The 24,295-nt window shown below is 30.8% G+C and overlaps 4 protein-coding genes across 4 annotated transcripts; 3 read left to right on the top strand and 1 right to left on the bottom strand.

Annotated features, from left to right (window-relative positions):
* The first annotated feature begins 655 nt into the window (after nt 1-655).
* On the top strand, nt 656-3,852 carry LOC123292845 (cAMP-dependent protein kinase catalytic subunit alpha-like). Its single transcript, XM_044873561.1, has 6 exons — nt 656-697; nt 756-923; nt 1,658-1,887; nt 2,925-3,090; nt 3,291-3,562; nt 3,639-3,852. The coding sequence occupies exons 1-6, from the start codon at nt 656-658 to the stop codon at nt 3,850-3,852; spliced, it is 1,092 nt and encodes a 363-aa protein (XP_044729496.1).
* Nucleotides 3,853-6,278: 2,426 nt separating this feature from the next.
* Nucleotides 6,279-11,480, top strand: LOC123302889 (RNA-binding protein 39). The gene is made up of 5 exons (XM_044885984.1): nt 6,279-6,560; nt 8,998-9,071; nt 9,494-9,766; nt 9,833-10,163; nt 10,221-11,480. The coding sequence occupies exons 1-5, from the start codon at nt 6,507-6,509 to the stop codon at nt 11,133-11,135; spliced, it is 1,647 nt and encodes a 548-aa protein (XP_044741919.1). The 5' UTR covers nt 6,279-6,506; the 3' UTR covers nt 11,136-11,480.
* A 1,606-nt stretch (nt 11,481-13,086) lies between these two features.
* LOC123305601 (eukaryotic translation initiation factor 4E-binding protein Mextli) lies at nt 13,087-17,830 on the bottom strand. Its single transcript, XM_044887370.1, has 6 exons — nt 17,498-17,830; nt 17,300-17,427; nt 16,132-16,471; nt 15,679-16,067; nt 15,383-15,619; nt 13,087-13,276 (listed from the first exon to the last, which is right to left on the bottom strand). The coding sequence occupies exons 1-6, from the start codon at nt 17,619-17,621 to the stop codon at nt 13,166-13,168; spliced, it is 1,329 nt and encodes a 442-aa protein (XP_044743305.1). The 5' UTR covers nt 17,622-17,830; the 3' UTR covers nt 13,087-13,165.
* Nucleotides 17,831-18,001: 171 nt separating this feature from the next.
* LOC123292833 (elongator complex protein 3) lies at nt 18,002-20,047 on the top strand. The gene is made up of 3 exons (XM_044873550.1): nt 18,002-18,150; nt 18,206-19,430; nt 19,642-20,047. Exons 1-3 carry the CDS (start codon nt 18,132-18,134, stop codon nt 20,045-20,047), a joined length of 1,650 nt encoding a protein of 549 aa, XP_044729485.1. The 5' UTR covers nt 18,002-18,131.
* Nucleotides 20,048-24,295: the final 4,248 nt, after the last annotated feature.

Below are 24,295 nucleotides of genomic sequence, written 5' to 3'. Positions count from 1 at the left end.
TTCTAGTTATTAGAATGATAAAACATTTCAACAAAATTTTGGTGTCGATTTTTTTATTTTTATCCATAGATAGAACTCTGCGATAAAATCTCTATTGTGTCTAACGAAAAGTGTTCATGGCTATTTATAATTAATTTAATTTTATTCAATTTTTACCATACGCGATTATTTGCAAGCAAGCCGATACCATTATTTTCGTAATTAAATTATCTTTCTTCTGAAACCAATTTCGATTGGTTAACAGATCGGTTTAGATCTGTTCATATCGTATGAACAGGTAAGTCAATATAGGTAACTATACCGATCTGTTAACCAATCGGAATTGGTATTTACTTCCCCGTACTGCTATTTGTTTCATTGGCTGTAACCGCATTTAATATACCAGACAGATTTTCTGGCGTCAAAACGCTACTTGAAAGTCACAATTTAAAACTATTTAAGAAAAAACAGCGTTTGCATTCCGCAAGAAAAGTATGTTTGCTGGTCGTCCGGTAATGCATTGCTTTTTCCTACTAAATACATGGTAGAAATATAAAAATAGTCACTAAATACACAAACTACTATTTTATACAAAAATAGTAACCTTTGCATAGAACTGACAAAGAAATTAAATTTGAATTAATCAAGAAATTGACATTTTTAATAAGAAATATAAATGTTTAAGACTAAAGTTAGTCAATACGGATCAACGGTATCGGTAATGAATTCTGAACTTATTCAAATTGATAACTATCACGTAATTTAAATATTTGTAGCACATAACGTTATCAAATTATAAAGAATATGAAGACCTTTTAGATCAATTGAAAAAAGATTTTGTGAAAGAATGGCGACAATCAGCATCCATTCATGATTCCCTTAATGTGTCTTCAGATAATTTCGAAAGATTACGCACATTAGGAGCAGGAACTTTTGGTCGTGTGGTATTTTGTTTTATTTACTAAAATCTTATTAATATTGTTTTAAATTAAGGTATAGACTGTAGGATAATGACAAATGGTAGTCAAAGTCCATTTGGGGCATTTTCTGACTGCTTCGGGAGATGTTGAAAAGTATATTTTGCTAATCGAATCGTGAGGTTAAAAAAATAATAGTGGAATAAGTAAGAGTTACCAAGAGTAAGAACCTGAAGTTTGCTATTTTTCTCATTCTAATGAACACTGAAATATACCCTTCCGAGGCAAAAGCGACAAAATAAGGAACTCAAATCTGTCACTATTCTACGGCATTTAGATTGGATTTTCAATAAAATTATCTCCGAGAGTGATTTCGTCGGACATTTCTTACATTCGCTTATAACCGATTTAGTTTCAATTCGAAAATAATTTAAAAATAATAGATTCTTCGTTTAAACTTTACAGAGAGTTCTTTACAAAGCAGTGACATTCACTCCCAGAGAAATTTCCCATTTTCGAACAATAATAATACAGAAAATAACTTGTCGATCCCTACTAATTAATAGTTCCTTGATTTAAGTCGTGACCGCAGCAATTATCCATTAGCCTACGACAAGAAGAAGAAGTCCGTCTAACAAAATAGGGGATCGGGCTAAATTGATGTTATCACTTCAGTTGAAGAATTCTCACGAATAGAAAAGTTTAGAGTAATTAAATATTTTTTTTTTTTTAATTTAGATTAATTCAGTATTTTTGATTAGATTTTAGTAAAATATAAGTATGACAACAATTACTATGCTATGAAAATATTAGAAAAAGCAAAATTAGTTAAAATGAAACAAGTTCAACATACTTTTAGTGAGAAAAGAATTTTAGAATGTGTACATTTTCCATTCATAATTCGACTAGAACTGTTTTATCAAGATAATTGTAATCTTTATTTTGTGTTCCCTTTTCTCATTGGTGGTGAATTATTCACACATCTTAAAAGGTAATCATTATAACGTCTTAATAATTAATTTCTTAATGTCGGTTCGGCCACATATGGAGCTGGACTCAGCTGGTGCATCATTGAATCCATGACTCTACCGTCTGGTAAATAAGTTATTGAGTCGATTTGAACCATTTTTTTGTGTCATACAAGAGATAATGTTTTTGAGCTACATAGTGGAAAGAATTCCATTGCCCAAAAAACCGCTATACAGGATGGGTTATTTTGATCTATTAATGGCTAAAACCTCGTTTTGTAGTTAACCAATCCAAAAATAGTTTAAACAAAAATTGCAGAGTTTGATGGGGGGACATCATGTTCTAATATCAGATTGGACTTAGTTCTCCGGTTTTAATAGCCAATTTAGATTCTAAACGGTAAAAGAGATATAATAACGATTTGCCATCTAGCATATCTAGAACGTATTACCGGAGCTATTACGTATAACGCGGGATATATAAATTATAAATATTAAATTAAATTTTGTATTCCTTATTATACCATGTATATATGAAATATACATAGTATATTAAGTTTAGTCCCAAGTTTGTAAAGCTTAAAAATAATGATGCTAGGAAAAAAATTTTGTCATAGGTGTTCATAAAATCACCTAATTAGTCCATTTCCGGTTGTCCGTCCGTCCGTCTGTGGACACGATAACTCAAAAATGAAAAAAGATATCGAGCTGAAATTTTTACAGCGTACTCAGGACGTAAAAAGTGAGGTCCAGTTCGTAAATGAGCATCATAGGTCAATATGGTCTTGGGTCCGAAGGACCCATCTTGTAAACCGTTAGAGATAGAACTTGATTATATAGATATACTTGATTATCAGTTATGTATGTGTCACATGTTTGTATGTGTAATGTGATAAAGAAATCAACTATGCATGGTATTTCAACAATTAACTCAGTCAATTGTTTGTTTTCACTTGTTTTAATTTTATCATTCAAAATTAAATGGAATCAGAATATGATGTCCCCTATCAAACTCTGCAACTTTTGTTTAAATTATTTTTTGATAGATTTAGTATTTCAGATTTGGTAGATTTGAAGAAAAATTAGCGAGATTTTATGCTGGGCAAATAACTTTAGCTTTAGAATATTTACATCATATGGACTGTATTCACAGAGACATAAAGCCAGAAAACATACTTCTTGATAGATCTGGTTATCTTAAATTAACTGATTTTGGATTCGCCAAGGTAGTATAGTGCATCCGTTAAAAAAATCATATTACACCGTTTTTCGATAAGATATGTAACCACGTAAATTAGGGATATTTTGTCGTGGAAATGTGTATATCACTCCTTTATTATGTTCCTAAAATACACGTCTCCCTTATTGAATTGGTAACATTTCATTTACAATCCCTATATTTGTTCAGAGAATATGATATTTGTAGATAATTCAAGGGCGTACATGGACGTTATGTGGAACACCTGAATATCTTGCACCAGAAATAATAGCATGTAAAGGATATGGTATGGCAGCAGATTGGTGGTCGTTGGGTGTACTGGTGTATGAAATGGCGGCAGGCTATTCGCCTTTTGCTACAAAATATCCAACTAAAATGTATGAAAAAATTATCTCTGGAAGATATAAATTTCCAAACCACTTTTCTCTGGATTTGAAAGATTTAATAAGTCATCTTTTACAAAATGATCTAACACGAAGGTAATCACATTTTTTTTCATTATTAGTGTAATTAAAAAAGAGATTAAAAGCTATAATTCATTTTAATTTAATGTAGGTATGGGAATTTAAAAAGAGGCGCAACAGATATAAAAACTCATAAATGGTTTAAAGGTTTCGATTGGATGTTACTGTTAAATCGAAAAATACTTCCACCATATACGCCACAGATACAAAATAATATTGACGCTAGTAATTTCGATCAATATGAGGAAATCGAAATTAAAACAATGAAAAATGATGAGTTTTACAATGAATTCAAGGATTTTTAAGTACAAAAGTATACATAATTGGCTAACAAATGTAATTATCTTGAATAATTTGATTTCTTCATGCAGAATAACTAATGTTTCCACCCTTGTGTTGGGCAATGTTACAATGAGGCGCAAATTTTTATACCACAAACAGTTTTTACAAATACTTCTTCTCAATGGATTTCTTTTTGTTTCAGAATACGGAAAATTTCTTCATACAATTTCTACAAATATATTTAATAAGTTTTCAATTATTATTTATTAATTATTATGTAAAAACTCTTAAATATATAAATGTTAATTGTTCATTGCTGATTTTGCAGTCATAAAGTATTATAGACACAGAGATCTTAAAAACATAAAATTTGTAAACTTCGATACACGGAAATGCCGTTGAAAAATTAATTTATATGACGCAGTGGAAGAAGCTATAAGTATTGAAAGAACGATGCTACTGTTGATTCACATACAGAACTACAATCGAGTTGCATAATTTTATAAATAAATGAAAGAATTATTATTATTTCATAGTTATTGAACCCTTTCCCTTTTAAAACGATTACAACAACCTGTAAATCACAAATGTTGAGAATAAAAAACCAAAATCCAATATTATTTTAACACCTATAACGATACATTATCCGTCGAAATTTTTTTAAAGTTGGCGTCCAATCCAAAATAATTAAATGGGAAACTTGCAGGTCTTAAAAAATTTGTCGAATGGAGTGTGTTAATATTAAATTTGGATGCATAGTTTTTTTAATTTGTTTATTAACTTCTATTATTAACTTTTTTAAATGACTGCCAAGTTCTTATAGAGTTAAAATATAGATAATGACTCGACAAAATTGCAGTTTTTTAGATAAGAAATTTTACAAATTTTTCGAAAAATTAAAGTTTTTCGAAAACAACCTTTTGTAAAATCATTCGTAGAGCAACTTTTCAAAGCTCAATCTCTTCGTCTTGACTAGTAGCATCATGTAAAATATTGCAATCAAACAAACTGCAATCAATAGTTAGCAATTTTCTACGAATTTATTTTAAACAAGTGAAAACAAACAATTGAATGAGTTAATTGTTGAAATACCATGCATAAATCTTGCATAAATAGTGTTGATTACTCTACCACATTGCACATACATATACAATTTATATAATACATACTATACAATTTACGCCTAATATGCGCCCTCGCGGGTAAACAATGATGTTTACAAAAAAATGTTTCAGACAAAAGTTGTTTATTTTTTGATATGGAACATTTTTTACATTTAAACTTTTGTTCTATCTCTAACGGTTTACAAGATGGGTCCTACTGTCCCATAGGTCAAGACCCAATTGACCTATGTTGCTCATTTACGAACTCGATCTCACTTTTTAAGTCCTGAGTACGCTGTAAAAATTTCAGCTTAATATCTTTTTTCGTTTTTGAGTTATCGTGCCCACAGACGGACAGACGGACGGAGAGCCGGAAATGGACTAATTAGGTGATTTTATGAACACTTATACCAAAATTTTGTTGGTAGCATCAATATTTTTAAGCGTTACAAACTTGGGACTAAACTTAGTATACCTTGCATATTACATATATGCATGGTATATTAATTTGCAGCCATCTGATGCGCGATACCTTTTTTTTGAAAAATTCTCAAATCGATTGTAATTATACTACTACTATTTTTAATAATTACTCTATAATTTATTAAAAAAAATTTCGCATTTATTCTCCCCAGCGGATGTATTCCAAATATATTAATAAATGTTAAGTAAAATTATGGGGTGCACATCAGATACCCTGTGTGTCGACTGTTTATTCTTGCTAAGGCGCTCCTTGTGCTAGCTACACCTTATAAATAAGTCGAATAGCCAATAACTCTTATTATTTACCAAAAGCATTATACTGCTACTTTTACATATTTCAAAAGTATTACTGCTACTTTTATCTTTGAAATTGTACGGTCACAGGTTATAAACCTTGATAGCACGTCGTAAACAACATAAACTGAAGAATTTTTAAATTTATATTATCCCGCCAACAATCAAGTTTATCTTAGATCGTAAGTTTATGAACTTTGGGCTCTCGTAATAATGTTAATGCGGTACTGTTTATGCGTAAAAAACACACACATGCATAATTAAATTATTTATGCACAAAGAGTTTATACAACAACTCTTTGTTTATGCAACTGGGTTCATTAAATAAGGATTATATTAAAACATACGATTTCATGAAATTTGTGTAGCAATTAAATAGTATAATCAATAACATATAATTATTTATGCCACTAATTTATAAAAAAAATTTATTTTTTGTTATTCGTAATAATAATAATATATTGAATATTTTTAATTTAAAAAAACCGCCATGAAGTTGTTTAGTTACACAACTGTTTTGTTTTGGCAACACTACGTGAAGGGAAGAGGCGTCAGTATTATCTAAATAATGATTAATAAAATGTGCTGTATGTGATCGCCATATTTGTCGCGTATAGAAATAAATATTTTGATAAATTTCAATAAATGTTGCAATAAACTGATTTAAATAAATAATACATAATTCATAGTTTTCAAATTAATAAATATTAAATAAGTTTTGTTTTATTAGATTTATATATTTGATATTCTGCCCAGCAACAACAGTCATTTTGGTGAGGAGATCTGTCGAGAATAAAATGGCAGAAGATTTCGATATTGAGGCAATGCTAGAAGCACCCTATAAAAAACACGTAAGCTTTTTTTACTTTGCATTCTTTTTATTTTCAATAAAACTTTACAAATTTATTACATAACAAACAATTCTTATTGTATAAATAAAAAATCAATTTCCAGAAATTTCTTTCTGGAAAACACTTTTTATTTACTTAAAAAAACAATTAAAAGAAATGTCTTTGAATAAGTTTCAATAGAAAATGATAATTTAAAGGCTTATTTTAATTTCAAAAATGTTTATATGGCAAAGTTTTTTTCATAATTCAGTTTTTAAATTTAATGAATAAAATAATATGTTTCATATTGAGCGGTTTTTATCCCAGAAAATTGCATCATATAAGCGAAATTCTGTTAATATTAATACAATTCTTTCAAATCAAGTTACTATTTAAGATGTGAAACATACTATTTAAAAAATTGATATCCATATAAATTAAAATAAATAAAGCCTGGTATTAAAAAAAAAAAAAAAAAAAAACTCAAATGATCTATTGTCAACAATCGACTGACTCCGATTCTGTATTATTATAGACGTTAGAGATAAGATTCGAGGTATCAACCGCTGGGAGAGCCAGCCACTGAGGTACAGCTTTCGTCTTCCACATTTTCCATTTATAAGGTGTAAATACATAATTCAAACCAGACATGAAATTAATTTATGGTTTGAGTTACAAATCATATTCTATAGTTTTTAATGTTTAAAATAATATAATTACACTTCGCTATCGACAAATCTTTTTTAAAGTTTCAATTATTTTGCTTTAGTAGGTATTTTTTAAATTATTTTTTTTCTTTTGGCTAACTATATGCAAAAACAGCGATTCAAGTATTTTTTTAAATTTCACTGAAAAAATTACACGTAAATATTCTATAAACCAGTTCGAGTACGATAACTGTGGCGTAACGATTAGACAAAAGATTATTGTCAAACACACATAAATAAAGCGAAAATGAAGTATACCAATTTTCGAGTTTTGGCTTGATTTTCGAGATAATGAAGTCTAAAAAATGAAATTTTTATGTCATTATGCCATTTTTTAATTTAATTCATAATCATTGTGCTAACTCGACCCCATTAAAGGCATGACCAACCTGTAGATCAGTGAATGAACGCAATCACAGGGTAAACGGAAGGGCTAAAAACCCGCAGACCTGTGCTAACACGACACCATTAAAGGCATGGCCAACCTGTAGATCAGTGAATGAACGCAATCACAGGATAACGCAAGGGTTAAAAACCCGCAGACCTGTGCTAACACGACCCCATTAAAGGCATGGCCAACCTGTAGATCAGTGAAGAAAAAAAATTAACAAATTTGTTCGACGAAATTGTAATATTACAATTTAAAATCAACTAATGGGTAATTTTGTAATTTTTAAATAAACTAAAATGGGTAGTATAATGTTATAATTGAAAATCGATAATATTAGTTCAAAATCGACATATTAAAAAAAATTATAGGTATGTTTTTCAGAATTCTTTCAAAGTATTAGCTTTAAATTTTAGTATCCATAGGAACTTGTCAAATTTAAACGATTCAACATACAAAAAATGGCCATATGTGTTATTTCAAATGTAGACTTTAGGAATCGATTACCCGAAAACTAAGCCGAAACTCGAAAATTAGCACTCTTCATTTTCGATTTGTTTTACTTTGTTTAACCATATTCCATCGTCAAATCGTGGCGCCACAGTTATCGTACTCTCCCCTATAAACCCAAATCAAAATTAAACGTTTTCAAGTCAACTAAATTTATTGTTTGTAATACGGTTTAATTGCACAGAATTAAATTCTTAAAAATATTATGAATATATATTAAAATAAAATTTTTGAATTGAGGTGAGACTGCGTAGTTTTTAATCAATCATTTTTCACACATTCTGTTTATAGGTTCTTTTGAAAAAATTGTATTTCTACATAAAATTTATCACAAGGTAAGAAATTATAAACTAGGTTTATATTTAATCTAAACTCAACTCAATTGAAAAATCTGACTTGAAATTGTTTATAAAATTTACGTCTAAAATTTTAAAAGTCATTTTTTGCATGTAAAGTCGCGTACCGTGTTTTTATTTTTCACAAAAAAAAAAAAAAAAAATTACAAATTTAAACAAATTGAATGACCAGTCTCATGGCGTGTATCTTTTGCAGAAGAACCAAGTGTTCAACCCCTGCCACTTTTGTATCTAACATGTGTGATTAGGGTAAGTACTTAGTGGTGGAACCCGAATGGATAGCTTCTTCAGCTGAACGAATCCCCTTTCAGATATATGAATAATAAAACAAACACCATTATTTACACATTTGTTTTCAATTATTTCTATATTTCAACTTAATAAGTCTGTCCGTTGTAATTTGCCAAAACGGTAGTTATATAGATTATTAATGCTATCTGTTTTATCCTGTTATGCCCCGGCTTGCTGCGCCGCTCTTCAATTTTGCTGTGTCGTAGGATGAGGTCAACAACCACAATGATCGATCGAAGGAAAATGGGACCAGCAATCATGAGTCCAGTAAATTATCTGGGTAAGTAGTTTTATTAAAAATATCCCGCTGTCCCAGAGTTTTGAAAACCAGAATTATTCATTTAATTTTTAAAATTTCTTAAAGATATTGTTTTTTGCCAAAGTTCTTTATGTCAACACTACCATAGCTGATGTATAATGTATATAACAAACTAAATATGTTCAATGTTCAAAAAGAATATACCATTTTGCTAAAATCGTCCCACAAAATTCTACGCCAATGTACACAAAATATTCTAACTTAATAAATGAAAGCAACTTAAGAGCAGTACGACCACAAAATAAATAATTAACGTTGCAAATACATTTTAGGAACATCCTGTCCTGAAAGTTAGAACTATTTGAATAAACTATGGTTTTCGAAACTCAAATAAAAAATGTTTATGGTACAAATTAAAATAAAATTTATTAATTATTTTATAGAAAATCTCGGCATCGATCACGCAGTCGTTCCAAAGATCATCGCAGTAAATCGAGAGATCGGCGTAGTAAATCAAAGGATCGTCGAAGCCGATCACGAGAGAGACGTTCATCTCGAGATAGAATCAGAAGCCGTTCAAAGGATAAACGTCGAGGAAGCCGAGATCGTGATAGAGATCGTCGAAGTAGATCAAGAGACAAGCGCCGGGTGAGCCGTGAAAGAGATACCAGAAGACGCAGTCGAGATCGTGACAGTCGACGTAGAAGCCGTGACAAGTAAGATCAAACAAAAAATATTTACTTTTATGTAAATGTTATAAAATAATTTTTATTTTTGAACAGAGATCGTCGTCGATCAAGATCAAGAGATAGGCGTGATAGACGTCGTTCACCTTCCCCTATTCGAGCTTGGCAACCACCTAGAGGTGGAAGATCTCCACCTCAAAGACGAGGACCACCACCACCACCTGAAGATGATATTAGCCCAGAAGAACGCGATGCCAGGACGATATTTTGTATGCAACTATCTCAACGTATTCGAGCAAGAGATTTGGAGGAATTCTTTAGTTCAGTTGGTAAAGTTCGAGATGTTCGTCTTATTACTTGTAACAAGACTAGGCGTTTCAAAGGAATTGCATACATTGAATTTAAGGATCCTGAATCAGTACCGTTGGTAAGATTTCATTAATTATTTTTCTTTATATCCGAGTATTAACTTTAATTTTTTTAGGCGTTAGGATTATCTGGACAAAAGTTATTAGGTGTTCCAATTGTCGTACAAAATACGCAAGCCGAGAAAAATCGAATGGGTAATTCTATGCCCAATTTAATGCCAAAAGGAATGACTGGGCCTATGCGATTGTATGTTGGATCTTTACATTTTAACATCACAGAAGATATGCTTCGAGGAATATTTGAACCATTTGGTAAAATCGATAACATACAGTTAATAATGGATCCAGAAACGGGACGATCAAAAGGTTATGGATTTATTACATTTAACAATTGTGAAGATGCCAAAAAAGCTTTAGAACAATTAAATGGTTTTGAGTTAGCTGGTCGTCCAATGAAAGTAGGCAATGTAACAGAACGATTAGATTTACAACAAACTCAAGCACCATCAATATTAGATTCTGATGAACTAGATCGTTCTGGAATTGATTTAGGTGCAACTGGTCGACTTCAGTTAATGTTCAAATTAGCAGAAGGTGCTGGTTTACAAGTACCAGCAGCAGCTGCAAGCGCATTGAGTATGACAACTGGGCAAGGAGCCCCAGTTGCATCTGCGGCTGCTCCACCTATAGCTACACAATGTTTTATGTTAAGTAATATGTTTGATCCAGTTGAAGCAGCTGCAACAGATCCAAATTGGCACGTAGAAATTCGTGATGATGTCATCGAAGAATGTAATAAACATGGTGGTGTTTTACACGTTTATGTTGATCGAGCTTCACCTCAAGGCAATGTTTACGTTAAGTGTCCATCAATTGCCACAGCTGTAGCTTCAGTGAATTCCTTACATGGACGATGGTTTGCTGGTCGTGTTATTACAGCTGCTTACGTACCATTATTAAATTACCATTCGTTATTCCCTGATGCCATGACAGCACTAACGTTACTATTACCCACGCGGAAGCCTGCGTGAAAATTAAAGTAATTTTTTAGTTTTCTCTTTACGTTATTTTAAATTTATAGACTTCAATGTGTAAAAATATTTGGGTAACTGTGGTATCCAACATTTGTCGCACGAAATAAATCAACACAGTTTTTTTAATATTTTTGTAATAAAATATTTTTTTTGTTGGAAAAACATTCCTTTGGATAAACGCGGGACATAGTACACAAACAAAAATAAAAATCCAACATCCGCACATTAAAGCTTTGTTTATTAACATCCAAGTTTGAAGTCATTTCGCACCTAGCACAACAATGTTCGTCGACAATAAATAAATAGAGCAAGTCAGTTGCAGAAGAAAAAAAAGAACAAGAAACTTATATAGATAAAAAATATGTATTTCTTGATATATTTATAGATTTAGTAATTTAATGATTTGTAATTTTAAGAATTTTTGTGGTATAAATGTGTTAAATATTTAATAAAACCAAAATGTATATAAAATATATATTTAGAAAAACAAATTTCATAACGGAAATAATGGAGTGCATTATTGTTCTTTTTTTGTATGTAAATATTCGATTAATTAAAAAAAAAACACAAAGAAGCAGTTATCTAATTATTATTTTTGATCATTAAAATCGTTTATAGATTTAGTTAAGTCATTGTTAACCATTCAGTTAAACAAAACGAGAAACACAATTTTAGGGTAAATAAATATATATTTAATTATTTTATATGGACATAACTTCGTGGTCAAATAGGGATCAGCGTGTTTACTTTCGATTAAATGCAATAATGACATATTTAAGTCGCATTTCCTCCGTAAACTAATGATTTACGAAAAAATGTTTAATTTTTAATTTAAATTTTATGAGTAGGTATCAGCTTTCTAATTTAAAGTAATAAAGCAACTCGGAGAACTAGGTCCAATCTGATATCCATCAAACTGCAACTTTTGGTTAATTAAAAAACGAGCTATTAGCAATATTGGTTACCAGTATATTCTGAAGTGCGCCACGGCGGGCACAAAAAAGTCGATTGGCACTTTTTTCGGTCTAGCATAGTTTCAAAAAGTTCAGACCAAAGTGTTATTTTTTTCCGATAAGTTTTGTTTGACCATGACGGAGGGGGCATACGTCCCCGAATAAAAGAACCGAATGCTCTATTTTCGAAATATAAGGATGGTAGGGTCTTCCAGCTGCTCGACCAATAACATCATATGGACAGACTTATATAGTAAAGACTACAGAGGGACTATTTAAACTGCAGGTATCAGACTGCCATCTGGTGAAACTCAATAAAACTTGTAACAGGTAATAACAAAAATATAAACTTTTGATTGATTACTGGAGCAAATGGGTATGCCTAATAGTTAAACAAAAAGGAAAGGCTTTTAAATTTGATTTATCATTTTTGGCCCTTGGGTCCATCTATCTAGGGTCCAGGCGGCAAAGAGAATATTGAAGATATTTTCCGACCTCAATATTATATCACAAGGTTTTCTGACACCCATATACGGAGTATTACCATACTTTCAAATCTCAAAAACTCCCCGAGTGATGATTTTACACGTATTCAAAAAAAAAAAGTATAATTCCTTATTGTCAACTCAAACCCCCTGGGCATCTACTAAATTTTCAAGATCATACCTGTGATGAGCGACAGCGAAAACACCCGGGAGCAAAATCTAAACCATTTCCAATATCTACCACAAAAAATTAAGTATTTACTGGATAATGCACAAATGCAGTTTTGATCCAGCAAAAAAAAAATGCACAAAGTTGAAACATTGTTTTTGTTTCATGGATTAATGATGTAACGACCACTTTTAAACAAAGGTTTTTCTTATTTTGAGGATAACTAAACTCATTCTTTATCTAACAAAATATGAACACACAATGAAGCTACGGATAAAAGCAAATTTATTTGTGGTTGAATATTTTATTGAATACTTTAAATAGATAAAATAAAAGTAAAATTAATTATTATAATTTGTTTAATAAGTGCAAAGTTACAAGAAATATAAACAAAGCAAATGTAAATAATAAATATTAAATTTATTCGAGTTCGGGACTACTTGAAATCATTTCAGTAGCACTAACTACTGTATTATTCGCAGGTTCTTCAGCTCGTTTTAAGTATTCCTCCACATCAAATATTTCAATTACCTGTTAAATTTTAAAAATTTTAATTAGTTTTTTAATCATAAACTATTAACTCATTTTGTATTTGTAAATTGGTACTTACCAAATTTTAAAATGGGATAATGTAAATAAGTATGAAAAATCTGTTTTTTTATTGAAATAGCAAGAGATTAAAAAAGAATTTAATTTATTAGAAAAGATTAATACATCACAGATTAGATTATCACACAGCTTTGATTATTTTTAAATATTCAAGAAGTTTTCTGTTTATTCTTAATATGCAATTAAAGCGCATAATCCCGCAATTAGCAAATGATTTACTAATCTACACCTCAATGAATGAAAGCCAAAGAAGTCAAGCAACCCTAAAATTGCATCTAAAGTTGAGATGAAGTGTCAACGTGGGAAGAATAATTTTTTGGGATTTATGTGAATTTTCCGGGATATAAAACAAATATTAATTTTAATTGATAACGATGACCACACTTATAGTGAAATAAGTCAAATTGGCTCAACTGTAGATCTTTACGAGAAAAGTCACGCACTTAATAATAAATAAAATAGTATATATAGTCCCGGATCAATGAGCGTAGGTAAAATATTCAGATGGAATTTTTTTTTATATCGTTGTGTTCGAAATGTCCTACTATATATGAAAGTGCATCGAATCCGATACGACCGACCAAATTGCAAATACATATTATCATTGAAAATTAATATTGTTTAATAAAATAAAAAAATTTGGTTTTAAACTCAACTTTGGAAATTATTTCGTGGGCCAATAACTTTTATTCATTGAGTTGCTTTGAAAAACCCAGTCAGATATCTTAAAAATTTTAGACCAAAAATATTCAAGCTAAGTTTACGCATAATGTTCGGCGTTTTGTATGTTCTTACTGCCCTTTTTATTAATTTGGTCATACATCAAGTAAAATTTGTGTAAGCATACAGTCAGAGAACAGCAGATAAGAAATATTAAGAATAAACAGAAAATAGATAATTAGAATTGATTAGCAACATGTTTTTCATGATTTAGTATGAAACATGCTTTACAATATTATGGTTTATACAAATTCCAATTTTTTTTTAAATTTTTCTTTTTATTAAAAGTTATTCAAGAAAAAAACTTTTGTTCCATTTTGATCCAAGAAAATTAAACATAAATATTACCAAATATATATGATATTGTATTTGGATTATTTTAACACAGGTAATAAATAAAAAATAGTACCTAGAACTTAGGTATAACACTTTGATCGATTTAATTATAAAATGGAACAAAGTAAAAAAAAATTCACCGAACATCCGAAAGACCCCACTTTTAACCTGAAAATTTATTTTCTTGCGAAAATTATGACAACATTACATTAAGAGCCAATAGAAGAATTAAATATAAAACAAGTTAAAATAATTCAAATGCTTTCAAACTTTAATTTAACCGTTTTGACTCCCCTAATATTATCGAATGTGTTTGGTATGAAATTAAAATCAATAAACTCACTATTTGGCTCTACCTACAAATTTGTCGTCTCTCTATTATTAGTTTTTGAGAAAATGGAAACTGCGTATAGTTGTCTTCGTCTCTCTTATACGCCTATAATTCCTATCTCTTTCTACCTCTTTCACTGCGGTTAAGAATTCACCTATTGCACTTCCTATGTCTATACAGCTCTGTAGTTAAAACGGTAGTTGCACTCTTATTGAAAATAAAAAGATGTTGTCGTAATTCTCCCTAGAAAAATTATGCTATAAAATCCAGGTATGGTTCTGTAGCCATGTTTACATTTAGAAAATTTTTCTTCAAAACTGTTTTAAAGATACCCCAAGGAGTATTTTCGACTGTTGGGAAGAAGTGTGGAAAATACTCTTTAGAGCACTTAATAAACACTCCCAAAGAAAAATTCTCTGAACATAAACACATTCGCAAAACTAGATCCAGATCTAGGACTATACTATATCGGAGTAAACAAGAAATATCACAACATTTTTTCATGCGTATTTGTACTTTATACAAGTGTACACGAATCACGAGCCTTAAATGAAACGTATTAATTTTGCATAACAATCATTAATCAATTAATTATATGTAAAGCAATTAATTTAAATATAACAAAATGAATAATATAGCACCTTGCGTGCAATTGCTGGGAAATCTTGGCATATACGTTGCCAAGTTTCTGGAGGACTTCGACTTAATGTGGTTAATGATATTTGAACCAATGTTTTTGCATCGTATGATAAGCGATTTTCAGTCACACTACTTCCTCCTTCATCCCAAGGACTTGTCCATAGTTCATTTGCACTAACAAATCGTTCACCGTCTCCAAGGATACCCCCAAAATATTCATCAAGAACTAACTTTGCTGTCTAAAAGAAAATAGTCTGTAAGACAAGTATGTTAACATAAAACTTATGTATAGACATACTCGAACTAATTCTAAATCAAACCCTGTTACTCGTAGAGTTCTTCCTCCAACCGAAACAGTATACTTAAATTCAGGTAATGAATTATCAGGCATAGCAGCTGCGGGGGTCGATATACTTCTGGATAATGGAATTGTCAATTCACTTTCTTCATCACCAGAAGAACTTAAACTGGAGGTAGATGCTCCACCATGTGGTGTCATTCGTACTGGAGAAGCATTTCGGCGAATTGTGTCTTCCATAAGTTGTTTAGCATGATTTATACTTTCTTCATTTGAACCTGTTATTTGAACAAGTCGTTCTTTAGCACCAGGTGCTACACGTTGAAATGAAATAATAGTTTCACTCAATTCTTCGATCATATGGACACGACGACCTTTTATACCCATTACTAAAATCATGAATCAGATAAATTGTTTACTATGACCATTTACCTACCAAAATAAATAAATTACCTTTCCCTGAGTCCGCATTTCGTATAACAACTTCGTCTTTACAGTAATTTTTGCCAGGAATCCTTGTAGGCTTTGGAAATTTACCCGACGGTCTTAATAACTCGCCAGGTGCTAAAAGTGTTGGAGAAGATGCACTTACGTTATCCGTGCCCACATTAAGAGGACCATCAGCAACATGTGAAGCATAATATTGACTCATATGATCTGTACCCAGCCATTGGTTGGCGCGCAATTCGATTAATTGCAAAAGATGAACTCGTGACACATAATCAAGCCTTTCGTCTTGACAAGCATTGCGGAATGTCACGAAAGCTCGATCTAATGGCTCTTTGTATAAAGCCTAAAACAAAAGCTATAATGTGTACTTTATAAAAGACCTCTAGCACCACTTCTGGAGAGAAAAGTAACTACGAAGGAGTTAATTTCTGCGACATGATAAAATTAAAAACGGTATGGAAGAGATAAATAAAGGTTTTGCAATGACCCGGTACAATCTGGAATGCTGTAAAACACCAAATGCTGTAAAATAATTACCCAAATATGTCTCAGATTTTTTAAACAAGCCATATCATGACCTTTGGCGGTTCGAAAGAAATCAAATCTATGAATTACGATCCCATGGAGCTATAATAGTCTTCCATGTTTTAACATGCTGAACGTATAAAAACATCGAATGTTATCGACAACATTGCTTTTGTAATAAACATAGTACATGTTTTCCAAAAAGTGGTTGCAAATCACTCAAAAAACAAACTTCTGGTTCAAACTAGGATTTTTGTTGCGATTATATTTAACAATATATTCTTGTAGAACTCGGTAAGATAAAAAAATTAAGAATGCAATTTTTCGAGGTCTCGTTTAGTTTTCGAAATATCCGCTACTGAAAATGAAAACTTGTATCTACTACCTTATAAGTTATATATTATAAATTGATATATAGTGATCATAGTTCTGGGGCCAAAAACACTGAGTCTTAATGCAACCTAGCACATTTAGTGTTTTTTAGCATTGTTAGAATAAAAAATCTCTTAGAAACTATACGCATTTTAGTCTTCTAATTTTCATTTTAGTATACCCTTCTTTAACATTTTATCGTGTCAACAAAAATTAGCTTTTTCGTAGATTTTAACATCACCACGAGTGTTGCTACTTTAATTGAACTGTCTACCTCTAAATGACATCCATACAATTTTAAATGTTGACATAAACTTGTTATGTTCGCTTGTAAAGATGGATCGAAAACATCTCCATTAAGAAGGGCAGAAATTCGTTCAGTTAACATCATAATTCCTTCAACTACGATAATTAAAAATTAATCCCTTCTGTTTTCGGATATGATGATAATGCATTATTTAACTGTACTTACCAGTGTTTAGCTTTCCTTCACTGCGTAATTTCGAAGCTATGAAAGATGCAGGCCTCAATGGACGTGACATTTCGGATGATTTTTTCGGCCTAGCTAATCGAGAAGAAATACTACTTACAGACATTTAGAAAGTAAGGAGTTTCCTTGAACCTTACTCTTAAAATAAGGTTAGGAAATAAGAAAAATTCAATTGTTTCGTTAAAGTAAAAAAAAAAGAAATGCAACAATAGTCTATTATTAAAACAAATGCTTAAGAAATTTTTACAAAACCTAGCCCAAAATTATGAAGGAAATTCCTATGATTAACACATTTTGAAACTTAATAAACTACAATGAATGATTTGTTTTTTATAAGACCTTAATCGAATGGCTATTGTATATTTACTTCAAAATAAAATATATTTACTAACAGATTTTGTCATAAAAAGTATTTTAAAACATTAAAGCATACTTAATTCGCACTTTATAAACAACTTTTTAATTGTTTAACATAAAATAAGTAAACGAAAATAAAACACTAATACATTAAGATAAACAGTTCCTAAAAAGTGACATTCTTGTGTTCACAGTTTTTAAGGTTAACTCCCACGTGTGTTTATGTAGTTTTTTTTAATGTTTTAATTAAAAAATAAAAATGGGAAAGAAGACTAAAGGTAATTATACATTTTATTAATAAAATATAGAAAGTAATTGTTTTAATTTTTTTAGGTACGAATTTAAGCCGCCAAGAGCGTATGGTAATAGTTGTCGCCGAAATAATTCAACATTTGCTGAAGGCACACGAAGAAGGTCGTGATGTCAACCTTAACAGTTTAAAATCAAGAATCTCATCAGAATATGGTTTAGATTCATCTCCCCGACTCGTTGATATAATCGCCGCTGTTCCAGCTGAACATCGTAAAGTTCTAGTTCCAAAACTAAAAGCAAAACCAATTCGAACAGCTAGTGGTATTGCTGTGGTAGCTGTTATGTGTAAGCCACATAGATGTCCACACATTAATATGACGGGGAATATATGTGTTTATTGTCCTGGAGGTCCTGATTCTGACTTTGAATACTCTACTCAAAGTTATACCGGATATGAACCCACATCAATGCGAGCAATTCGTGCTAGATATAATCCTTATTTACAAACCAGACATCGTATCGAACAATTGCAACAATTAGGCCATAGTTGCGATAAAATTGAGTTTATCGTTATGGGTGGTACATTTATGAGTTTGCCAGATGATTATCGTGATTATTTTATTCGAAATTTACATGATGCGTTATCCGGTCATACAAGTGCTTCAGTAGATGAAGCAGTTAAATATTCAGAGCAATCTGACGTTAAATGTATTGGTATTACAATTGAAACGCGACCTGATTATTGTTTAAAACGTCATTTATCAGACATGTTACGTTACGGATGTACAAGATTAGAAATTGGAGTACAATCTGTTTATGAGGATATAGCATGTGATACAAATCGTGGACATACTGTAAAAGCTGTTTGTGAGAGTTTCCACATGGCGAAAGATGCAGGATTTAAAGTAGTTGCTCACATGATGCCAGATTTACCAAATATGGATTTAGAACGAGATATTGAACAATTTATTGAATTTTTTGAAAATCCTGCATTCCGAGCTGATGGTTTAAAGATTTACCCCACTTTAGTTATTCGTGGTACTGGGCTTTATGAATTGTGGAAAAGTGGACGCTATAAAAGTTATCCACCTTCGACGTTGGTTGATTTAATAGCTCGTATTTTGGCTTTAGTGCCACCATGGACACGAGTTTATCGTGTACAAAGAGATATTCCAATGCCATTAGTTAGTTCAGGAGTTGAACATGGTAATCTTCGGGAGTTAGCATTAGCGAGAATGAAAGATTTTGGAACTACTTGTCGGGATGTTCGAACACGAGAAGTAGGAATTCATGAAATTCATAATAAGTAAGTTCATTTGACTCTTTACATATTGAATAAGCGCAGAACCAAAATCACAGAGTGAAAGGTCCATAAAACGCTCTACCAGATAAAGTTCAGCGATTATGCTAAAATATGGTATGGTGGCTGTATATTATCGGACACCAAAAACGTAGAATTTAGCTTCTTTTAACTCCTAAACAAAATTCATTAATATTTTCTCACTTTTATTTTTTAGAGTTCGCCCTTATGATGTAGAATTAATTCGTCGTGATTATGTAGCAAATGGTGGATGGGAAACTTTCCTTAGCTATGAGGATCCCGAACGTGATATTTTGATAGGATTATTACGGTTAAGAAAATGTTCAGATCAAACATTTACATTGCAAGGTGCTTGGTCCATAGTTCGAGAATTACATGTTTACGGCAGTGTTGTTGCGGTAAGTGAAAAAGATGCAAGCAAATTTCAACATCAAGGCTATGGATCACTTTTAATGCGAGAAGCAGAACGAATAGCACGAGAAGAGCATAGATCTAATGATATTGCTGTTATTTCTGGTGTTGGAACACGACATTATTATCGAAAACTTGGTTATGAATTGAAAGGGACATATATGGTTAAGAATTTACATGAATCTAAATGATTAATTATATTTTAATAATTTTTTTAATGTATATAATTTTAGTTTTAAATAAATTATTAATTAATAATCAATAAAATTTTTGTTAACTTTATTATTTAATACAAACTAACCGCTAACAGATATCAATAGTCCGGGTTCTATTTCTTTTCAGTTTGATTGCTGATTTAAAATTTAAATCATTTTCAACTCAAAAGAATACAACCCACCAAGGGATAGAATACTCATAGTTGAATTTCATTATGTCTTCCTGTACATTTCCAAAAATTCTGTATTCAATTTTGATAAAATTCAAATTAGTATTTTATCAGTTGGATGGATATTTAAAAAGACAAAAAAAAAGTATTAGGGTCCTCAACCGTTAAAAACAACTGACAAAAAGAGATGGTAGTGTACATTGCGACCCATGCGTGTCGAAAATTTTGAACCGCGACTTTTGCCATGATTTTTCTTAAAGGTTAAATAATGTATTCAAAAACACATGTTTCCAAGTGAAATGTGAATTTTTGTCTATTAATTCTAAGCAATACATATGGGAAAAAAAGAAGGGAAGGCACCTTTTTTAAAAGTGTTTATGCCAAAATACTGTTGAATTTATGCATTTTTTAAGCCAAACATTTCCTATTTGCTCCCCTCTTGACTAAAATTTTAATTGTCTAAAACGTCTTGCCAGCAACAAGCAAGTAAGCAGTATGCTTACTTGCCTTGCTGCCTCTTACTTGCCTGTTGTACCTGTTGTGTGCGTTCAACAAATATGATATATTTTGGTTACAAATTATCAGACAGCTATTAGCTGAAACGAGTAAAGAGCTGGTATGAAATTGAGAAAGGAATTGGTATCTGTAAACCCGGCTTTACTTGTGGCTGGCTAAAACTTGCACCGAATTTAAGACGGAATTGGACTTCTACATAATTTGCCCATAGAGATATTATAATCAAGTGCGCGAGAGAACAGTGAGAGTGTCCGCAGATAAGAGAAAGAACGTTGCCGATCTATCGTGCCATTTCCTCTACGGTGACGTCATCATATGATACGAGATACGGAAACTCGGAAGCGTTCTCTCTTTTACCGGCGGACTCTCATTTATGACCAGCATAGGCACTCGCGCACTCTTTTCTTATAATATCTCTTTAGATATGTTTGTCTTCTCTGACATTTTTGACTGAAATATGCCTGATCTAATTATATACAGACCTTTGACTATGTACTAACTGGTAATGGCAATGGATTGAGAACCACCCTTTGATTATGTACTAACAGATGATCTAAAATAAAGACTTGGATTGGGGAAGTATAGCAAAAATTTTAAATAATATAAAAACCAAAATAAAACTAATTCGCATTTGGATTTAATGATATTTAGATAGATTTTAATTTAGAAATTACATTTATTTGGAAAAGATAGTTTACAATACTGCACATTAAACATTGACTAATATATTTTATCACAATGACAATATTAAGGTACATTATATACTTGGGAACTGATAAACAAATGATTTAAATAAACTTTACAAATATCATTTAACTCAAGATATTAGATTTAAAAATTACAATACTTTTAATAGGTCATCAAAAATATAGAAACACCATTCTATAAGGGTGTTCCAAAATAACTGCATTAAAGAGGCAAAGCGATTGAAAGAACAAAATTATAATAAGAAAGTTGCTTTGTAGTTTTTCGATTCGAGGTATTTTCATAATAAGCAAAGTTATAGAAATATGTTATGAAAATTTCAATTAGACAATAATTGCTCTATTTCGGAATAGTACATCGGAAAATAGTACAAAAAAATGTTCTTAGAATTTTGTCTCCTACATTCCTCTGCTCTTTACGATCGTTTTGGGACACGCTCTTTGTAAACAGCATATTTAACTGTATATATAAAATACATACGTGTTTATTACAAATCAGTGATTAAAACAAACAAATTTTGTTTATTTATAAAAAATTAAACAAATGCCAGATTTTGTTGAATGTCCGATTTATAATCTTCGCCCGAAATATCAAATTTCGTAAGTTTGCATTTTACACTTAAAATGTGAATAGTGTAGAAAAAGTAGTGTAAAAAACTCTCATAGTGTGATACTATCATCAATAATGTGTGCGAATACCAATATGCCTGCCTGTCACTGAAATTATTTTGAAAATTTACAAACTATAATGAGGTGAAAAGATGTAATGTAAATTTAGTTTGAATCAACTCAGTAAAATGAAGATTATTTTTCAAAGCATAAGATTTTTCATTCAAAGTATACAATCGCAATTAATATCGGCCAAACAATCCGAAAACAAAGTTATTCGAAAATCCGGTAAAAAATTTTACTTTTCAACCCCAATGATAGCCATGCAAATAAGTTAAAATGAGATTTCTTATTGAAAAAACAATGGTGGCAATTGAAGAGTGTATTATTTAAAATTGACAGTTTTAGGGTTTAGCATTGCAAATCGTGATTCAGAATTGAAATTTAGAATTACTGTTATGCATACCAATATGCATGTACATAAGTTTTTTTCCTCTTTATTTTAAACAGAGTCCATAAAATTCAAACAAGGCACCACATTTTAGAATTTCGGTTCAACACCGTACCAAATTCGATTTTTTTAATTTTGCTCTTGCTAGGTAGGAAACTCAACGCAGGCGCAACATGCACGGATCATCCCAGAATATCGATTTCAATTGAATGTATACCTGGAAATATGCACACAACCATTTTATCATCGACTTGAATCACGATTTACAAGTTCGATGCACCTATCCTCTCCACTAGAAAAATAAATAAAGGAACATTATTGTGCTTGAAATTAAATATTTATAAACCTTTTTAATAAATTAATAAATTGAACTAACTTTTATCTATTACAATTTTGATTTTATAAAATTATTAATTATTAGACCATAGAATAGTGACAAATTTGAGTGCCTCATTTTTTTATTTCTGCATCGAAATGAGTTGAAGAGTATTTTATTGATCATTTTTCGAGCCTTTTAGCACGTGGAAACCTCAAAAATTTCATATAATTTGATCTCAACATTTTATGATCTATAATTCACACCCGGAAAACCGCGGATATTTCAGCTGTTTATTTTATAAAATCAAAATTGCACAAGTTTTTATATTTTAATCTTCATAATAAATTAGGTATATAAATACTATTGCTATACATAAATAAAATATATATTTTTAAAAAGTTTATAGTATATTAAAGATTGCTCAGTCTCACCCAAAGATTTTTAAAATAAACGAAAGGAATACAGATAAAAGATATTTTATTCTTAAAAGTAAAAGCCCAATCAGTTCAAACTGAAATGATACATAGAACGGATAAAAATCTCTTAAGAACACAGTTAGATTTTCGCAGTGCTGTAATCGTAAAAATACGGTAAAGGTAAAGGTCATGGAAAAACCAGAGGGTTTATATGCTATAAACCAGAAATGGGACTTCGATATTTTTTGCGTCGTAATTTATTTAAGGTCAAAGGTAAAAAAAATCAGTTTTTCGTCATCATCTCGGTTTCTGTTGCTCCAATAATATTAACATCTTTTACAAAAATTGTAGAGCATAAAATTTGTGACCAATTTAATTTGAAACATTTTTTCATGCGCTTAACCGTTTGGCAGATCGAGGACTGTGAGTGCAATAACTGAAGCTGACTCACTCACTAATTGACCTATACAAATTCTAAAAAACTTTTAGATATGATAGAAAAATGTGGTTTTCGGCATTACACGAAGAATTTCTTGAAACCTACGGTAAAAGAATTACTTTGGGGGATTTTTTCCATTTTCCGAGAGGGGTTTGATGTGGGTAATGAAATTTTTCAAAGTATTCTGCTAATTTGACTTTATTTTGAGCCGATTGGTGAAAATCCCATCTTGGGATTCCCAATTAAAAATATAATTACTCACAAATAAATTATTGATAGGATTACTTACTTTAACATTATTTATTTCTTTTTTGTGGACATTAAAAGAATGGCCATTGTGCTAATGTTTAAAGTATAAAATATTTTTCATCGAATATACCTATACAATTAAAATCTTAAATTATTTCACCAAACTCAAATTCATACAGTTAACTAGGTATTTGAAAATAAAATTTTAAGATTTAAACCAATAGACTCGCTCAAGGAAACACGCTTCTTAATAATAGGGTATTCTACTATATTTGAAAAAGTATTTCAAAATGTTGATTTTGCTAATAAAAAGCCACCAAAAATTTATTTCGGAAAAATACACACGCTTTC

The sequence above is a fragment of the Chrysoperla carnea genome, chromosome 1 (assembly GCF_905475395.1).
Source record: "Chrysoperla carnea chromosome 1, inChrCarn1.1, whole genome shotgun sequence".
Taxonomy (NCBI): Eukaryota; Metazoa; Arthropoda; class Insecta; order Neuroptera; family Chrysopidae; genus Chrysoperla; species Chrysoperla carnea.
This window is presented reverse-complemented; position numbering and strand designations above follow the sequence as displayed.